Genomic DNA, 6,308 nt, shown 5'->3' with positions numbered 1-6,308 from the left:
GCGGCGAAGCATTTTGGGCAGCGACAAAGGCCAGATGCCGCAGGTAGAGAAACCATTGACGACTGACTTGTTTTGCTCCTGAACACCGTTGACAGCAGGAAACACGGCATTGAATGCTTCGCCGGCGATATGGATGGCGGCCTGTCGGGGCAGAGTTGTGACGTTCAGCGATTGGAGTCGTTGGGTCACGGCACGGGCGATCGTTCGCTTGAACGTCCGGAACAACGCGACGTCGAGAGGTTGCAGCAAATGCGTGGCATTGGGAGGGAGTCGAGCGAGGTAAATCCCATACGCCTCACAAATCGTGAGACTGTTCTCCGACAGATGCGAGGAGCAGTTGTCGAGGACAAGTAAGGCAGGTCGTGCAGCACGTTCTCGCAACTTCCATTCACCAAACGATTCCAACCAACTGTCGAATAGGTCCGAGTTCATGAACCCCTTTGGAGCAGCCGACACCAATGCACCAGGTACAGGGCAGTCGTCAAGTACCCCGCGGGCGCAACTCTTGCTGGGAACGATGAACGCAGGTGGAACCGGCGTTCCATCGGCAGCCACAGCAGCCACGATGGTGAGGTGGTACGAGTCACTCTGCTCACCACGCCACACATTCTTGGACCCACGTATGGCGATGACTTTCTGAGAGCCACCCTTGGTCTTAAACTTGTCTCATCGACGTTGTAGACGTCCCCCGCCGTGCACTTGAAACCCAGGCACCCCTTGACAAGATCGTAGAAGTACATCACAATGCCCTCCTTGGTGACACAGTTGCGGGCATGGCTCAACTTTTGAGCAACGCGCGCCGACAAGTCATGATGTCGACTCTCAAAGCGGGCGAACCAGCCACGCCCAAGCGAACAAGCGACTCCAACATGGTATGACATGATGTGGCTGGCTTTGAGAATGACTTCGTAACGCTCGACAGGCCATCCACTGCGTTGCATTGCTTCGATCCAAGACACAAGATCGTCCTCCATGTCCGGTGGCATGAACGGCTTAGCACGTCGTTTCTTGATTGTAATCGAACCAGTCTGGGCTTCCATCTTCTGGTACTTGTATATCGTAGAGCTCTTCAATGGAGAGCTACGAGCAACAGCAGCAGGCTTTTCGCCATTTTCAATGCGCTTGAGAGCGGCCAGTATGTCGTCAAGTGTTGGTGGCATTTTGGAAATGGTTTTTCGCGCATAACTCTGTCAATGAAAGGAAAGAGGCGGCAAACGATCGGGCCAATCAAGGCCGTCATTTTGAGCTTAATTTGAAGGAAAACGGAGTAGAAATGACCAAGTTACAGGCAAAACGCTGAGTGGTTCTGGGTAAACTTATATTTTTATTGTGAGTTGTAATTTAATTTTCATTGAAACTGGTTCTACCTGCTGGAGGTGGTGAATATTATCATTGCCAATAGATTTTGATCAGCCTGAAATGGTGGTGCATAATTGGCTAAAATGGAAGTGTCCGAGAATTTGATGTCTTCCGAAAATTCGATGCACTACCTTAATTGAACGTACTTAATGCAAACGCATTTTTAAAACAGGTACATAGAAGTATACTATACTTGAGTCATAAAATAAAATAAAAGTTGAATAATATATAGTATTACTTACTATATCAGAGGTACAAATTATTAATGGTATTGAGCAAATATAACTATTTAAATAGCCTACTTCATTAAAATACTACATTTCATCGCTGGAATCGTTGCTTGCGAACGCAGAGCACAGTTTTGTAGTTGGGCCTTCAAGCTTCTGCAAGCAGAATATTTGATCGAAGACGTTGAGATTAAAAAATACTGCGTTAAAATCAGCCCAGTGAAAAATTTCTTTGCATTCGACTCGCCCAAACGGACAGTACAGTGGTGGTCAGTCAAACCCGGTTAGTGCACCTCTCTGAGTATTGAAGATTTAGTATAGGTAACTTCTCGTACGGTTCGTATTTGTTCCATAGGGTTGCAGCGTAGCCGAGCCACACTTCGTGGAGGACTTGCTGGCTCACTTTGCTGATGCATGGTTCACGGAGCCGGAAGCGATGGCGTTCAGCAAATCGCAGCAGTAAACGACGGAAAGTAGCACACGCAACAACCTCGCTATTCTTGTCGCTGAAGTACTCGGTGAGCCACGACATGTGATTGCGCTTCACCCACTGCATGAGGTGGAACACACGGACGTATTTCTCTTCCTCGGGCCGCTTTCGCATGTACACCACGATGTCATCGGTGAACGGGATGAGTTCCTTGTGACCTTGTCCACCGAGGGTTGCGTGTCGGCCATGCCGTGTGCTTGACAAGATCTTGGCTTCTCTCAAGCGCCAGTCTTGCCATGTGGAGTACAAAATGTTCTTCATACGACAGAACTGGCGCTCGTTGGAGACGTTGGACATGCTGAACTCTGCAAGTGCTGCCTTGCGTTGCGCATTCGTGTTGCGCTGTTGTCGGCGCTTGGATTACTCCATCGTCGAAATGAAAGTGAAATCCAAGTGTGTGGGGTGGCATTTGAAATGTGTTCAAATGTTTGAATCCAGCCAATTGCAGCCTACCTAACTTTCTATTGGTTGCTCAAGTACCGATGACGTCAGACATATATTTGTCCAATGAATGCGCACAATTCTACCTCGGTATATGTGAATTTTATTTTATTTTGGACTGTTGCGCTAACCGGGTTTGACTGACCACCACTGTAGTGTTGTCGGATGGATGCTCTTGACTTACTGTTAAGCCAATATTTGAAGTGCTTTTAATTCGCTAGACTTAATGGAAGTGACATACTGTACGCAAACGACAAAAGTTTATTTCGACAACTACAAATGCTCTAACGTTGTTATGCGTCGAAGATCTTCGGACCATTAATCTATATATATGTAACTACTTGCCTCCACCAACGCTTGTATCCAATTTTCATTGAGCTACGCGTAGACTTCAGTTGGTTGTCGGGGTACTGGTGATATCGTTACGTAGAATATTTTTTTAAGGGAACAATCGGATTTGACATCGCTTACACTATGCAAGGCAGCAATGGGGTTACAATTCAATCAATGTGGAAGTGATTGCGAAACTTGAGTTGGGTTCATTGAGTTCGGTGTAAATTGAATTAGCGTGATCCTGAATTCAGTGTTGGATTAAGCGTAGTCGTCGACGAGGGGCTTAGTGATGGTATCAAGTTAGGACTAAACTACTATTCTCAGAAATTCAAATATTCTGTGAATGTATTTCAAAGCACCAAATCAATACGTCACAATAAAGCCCCCTGCCCGCCCCCTAATCAAGTACATGGCTTACATCGCTATTATATGTATGCACACAATGAATTGCACCTGTGACAGCGTTTACCGACCTGCCAGCCAAGACCCCGCTGGCAGGATTTGTACACCCAACGTCCAATGAAGTAGACGTTTACGTCGCGGACTGGCTTGTCGATGTCTGTCAGAAACATGTGACGGGCCTCCAAGTGGCGCTTGAAGAAATACATCGCAACGTCGCGGTGCGAAGCGATAAGTTGCGCCAGAAAGCGCGTGGACGCCGCGACCGAAAATCCCAAGTCAAGTTTGCCGGTTTTTCGGTTGGCGATTTTGTACTCGTGGGGTTGGTCGTCAACCGTCCAACAAAATTGGCCCTGTATTGGCGCGGACCCTGCCAAGCGACCAGAGTCATCACAGATCATGTGATGGAGACTCAACTGCTGGTGTCACCGTACGAAGTCACGGCCCATCCTGCGTGCCGATTGAAGATGTACTACGAAGGTGATCGGGAGGTGACCGAAGTTCTCGAGGCGCAGATCGCGTTTGGCGATGGCAGATTTCATGTGGAGCGGCTGGACAAAGCGCCCTGTATGGATAACCAACACCAAGTTTTGGTGAAGTGGCTCGGACTCAACGATGAATAATCATCCTGGGAACCTGCGGTGAATTTGCTGGACGACATTCCAGACGTATTTCGCAAGTGGGCGGAGGCCAACAAGGAAGACCCGGCCGTGGCTGCCCTCATCAAGACATTGGACTTTCCGTAGGAGGGGAAGTATTCTGAAGTGTGCAAAGCAATTGGGTCGCGCTTTAGTTTGACCCATTGCAAACACACACACTCTGTGTGTGCCGTGTCAAAGGTTCCGATATCTTAGTGGATGTACTGAGTACTTTAGTGAATGGTAGTCAGTAGGCGCCTCGCGGCGTGTTTAACCTCACTAATGTCAGTGTGTTATTTTTGCTACCTTGACGAAGGTCCCGTGGCCGAAAGCCAAGCAGAAGCGGGAGACAAAACAAGCACATTCCAAGTAAGATCGTCCAGGCATTTTTGATTCCGGATAGCAGTGCCAGTGAAAAAATATTTGGGGTGGCTTCGGTATTTTACTGTTAACTGTAAGTCGTAAAATTTTCTACTAACGTTGCATTGAAGTACTCCAGTGTTTACTAAGCTTACCTCCGATTTTGTAAGGTTCACTTTGTTGAGCTTTGAATAATTGTATCTCAGTCAAAATAGGTTATTGCTTGACAATAATATCTTTGGTATACTTCCAATTAGAGAATTTCACTAGAAACCCGATTTTAATGGTTAGGGGAGTCCTAATTACTGTAGAGTAAGTATCTCAGTAGTTGTGATCAAATCAATCAGGAATGATGCTCTATACCGGTAAGTCGACAATAACTAAAAATCGTAGATATTCTTTCGAAATCAGTTTGATACAGACAGTCCGAAATAGATGACTTGTTAATGGAATTTGCAAGGTGATCCGCCTTGCTCCTTTTTAAAATCTGTATAATTTCAGAATTATTTATGGAATTCGCAAGGTGGTTCACCTTGCGCAGCATACAAAATTGCCTATTTCACCTTGCTTTTTCTGGTTAATGACAACCGAATTGTTCGAATTACTTTGAACCAAATTTTCGAAATATTAATTGGGCGAAAATTGGGTGTGATCCAGTCGACAGTTCCGATAAAATTATTAATACTAAGATAATGCATCAATTGTTGACACTGTTTTTGGTCAAGTTTTGGCCATGACTTCAAATCCCAGTAGCTCGAGAACGAGAACGATTATTTTAATGCTGATAGCACCACAAGAGAATATAAAACGCCACCATTTTTTTATGTATCATTAAGCATGATTAGACTTCATTTCAGATTTGTATCGAAATTAAATGTTTTGAGCTTTATGGTCACGACTTTTGACGTGAATCAATTCATGACACCCTTTAAAAACCTTGATGTTTGTATTTGATTAAATTAATATGCAAAATAATTTGATCAAAAATATAATTGTATGCATTTTGCAATACGTAGTAAAAAGTTACATGAATTAATTTAATTAGTCAGATTAAAAAAATGCAGTCACATTTTAATTCACTGACGTTGATCACAACAGTAGCAGCATAGTGGAGGCCATCCACTCGTTGCGACGAGCAATACACTGCTGCTTCTTTGTCTATAATAGCGATGGCTCTAAAGTGAGTACTTCCATGTATCACGTAGCTATGCACAACTGCTGTGACGCTCTCGTAGGCATGTATGGTGGGACAGTGTCAAGTGTTTCTAGTTGACACTCTATTTAAATACTTGTATTTTTTTGTTTGAGATTGAAAAAAACTGACCAGACTTCAGCATTGAGACATGTAATAAAATATAGAGACGAATATTATCATATCCAATCATACAAGGCCAACACGAAATATCGAGATGCTATTGGCTAAAAGTCAGACAGTCTCATAATTTGGTGCCGTGTCAACAATTGATGCATTACCTTACTCTGTATATGTGGCATCATCCCTCATTGAAGAAATGGACGACTTATGACTTGGTCAAAATAACTTGACCATACAACCAGGGGCTATTTTATTCCGTAGGCTCGGCCGATCGATGAAGATTGCAGTGGTGTGGGCGATTCTCTTGGTGTGGACATCATGCACCGAAGCAACTTGTGATGCAGACGCTCAGTGCACCATGGACGAGCGCAGTCAACTTAACTTCGACATCGTCGAAAGCGTTGTCTTGGCCTCATCCGTGTCACGCGTCCATCGATACACCGCCGCGTCGTACGCAGCCAACGACCCGAACGAAGTCAGACACGACATCATGTCATACACTCATCGTCGTGCGTAGGATCGATACGTAGTGCAAGTTGACTCGGACGCAGTGTTCGCGTCCGTCTTGGACGGCCACGGGGGCTGGCAGGTGGCCGAGTACGTGAACAAGCACTTGGTCAACGACACCGCCGCCCTGCTTCGAGATGTCGCTTCGAACGACCCCACCTACGTAACATGCGCTATCCATCATTATTATCTTACGGTGTGCTTGTGGTTGCATGCAGATCGCATCGTTGTTGTCGAGT

The 6,308-nt window shown here is 45.5% G+C and overlaps 4 protein-coding genes across 4 annotated transcripts in view; 2 read left to right on the top strand and 2 right to left on the bottom strand.

The window, feature by feature from the left end:
* Window positions 1–1,160, bottom strand: part of H257_13067 (hypothetical protein) — a gene marked incomplete at both ends in the record, with an annotated part of 5,751 nt that extends 4,591 nt beyond the window's left edge. Inside the window, 2 exons of the mRNA XM_009840491.1 lie at window positions 68–588; window positions 675–1,160. Coding sequence (XP_009838793.1) covers window positions 68–588; window positions 675–1,160 — 1,007 coding nt within the window. The remainder of the gene's footprint in view (window positions 1–67; window positions 589–674) is intronic.
* Window positions 1,161–1,870: 710 nt separating this feature from the next.
* Window positions 1,871–2,373, bottom strand: H257_13066 (hypothetical protein; the record flags this gene model as incomplete). Its single annotated transcript, XM_009840490.1, has 2 exons — window positions 1,871–1,883; window positions 1,922–2,373. 2 exons carry the CDS (start codon window positions 2,371–2,373, stop codon window positions 1,871–1,873), a joined length of 465 nt encoding a protein of 154 aa, XP_009838792.1.
* A 766-nt stretch (window positions 2,374–3,139) lies between these two features.
* H257_13065 (hypothetical protein) lies at window positions 3,140–3,995 on the top strand (the record flags this gene model as incomplete). Its single annotated transcript, XM_009840489.1, has 3 exons — window positions 3,140–3,149; window positions 3,313–3,816; window positions 3,916–3,995. 3 exons carry the CDS (start codon window positions 3,140–3,142, stop codon window positions 3,993–3,995), a joined length of 594 nt encoding a protein of 197 aa, XP_009838791.1.
* A 1,831-nt stretch (window positions 3,996–5,826) lies between these two features.
* The window catches only part of H257_13064 (hypothetical protein), a 3,008-nt gene continuing 2,526 nt past the window's right edge, over window positions 5,827–6,308 (top strand). The window contains exon 1 of the mRNA XM_009840488.1: window positions 5,827–6,037. Within this exon, the coding sequence (XP_009838790.1) occupies window positions 5,837–6,037 (201 nt within the window). The 5' untranslated portion in view covers window positions 5,827–5,836. The remainder of the gene's footprint in view (window positions 6,038–6,308) is intronic.

This window comes from Aphanomyces astaci (assembly GCF_000520075.1).
Source record: "Aphanomyces astaci strain APO3 unplaced genomic scaffold supercont1.45, whole genome shotgun sequence".
NCBI lineage: Eukaryota > Oomycota > Saprolegniomycetes > Saprolegniales > Verrucalvaceae > Aphanomyces > Aphanomyces astaci.
This window is presented reverse-complemented; position numbering and strand designations above follow the sequence as displayed.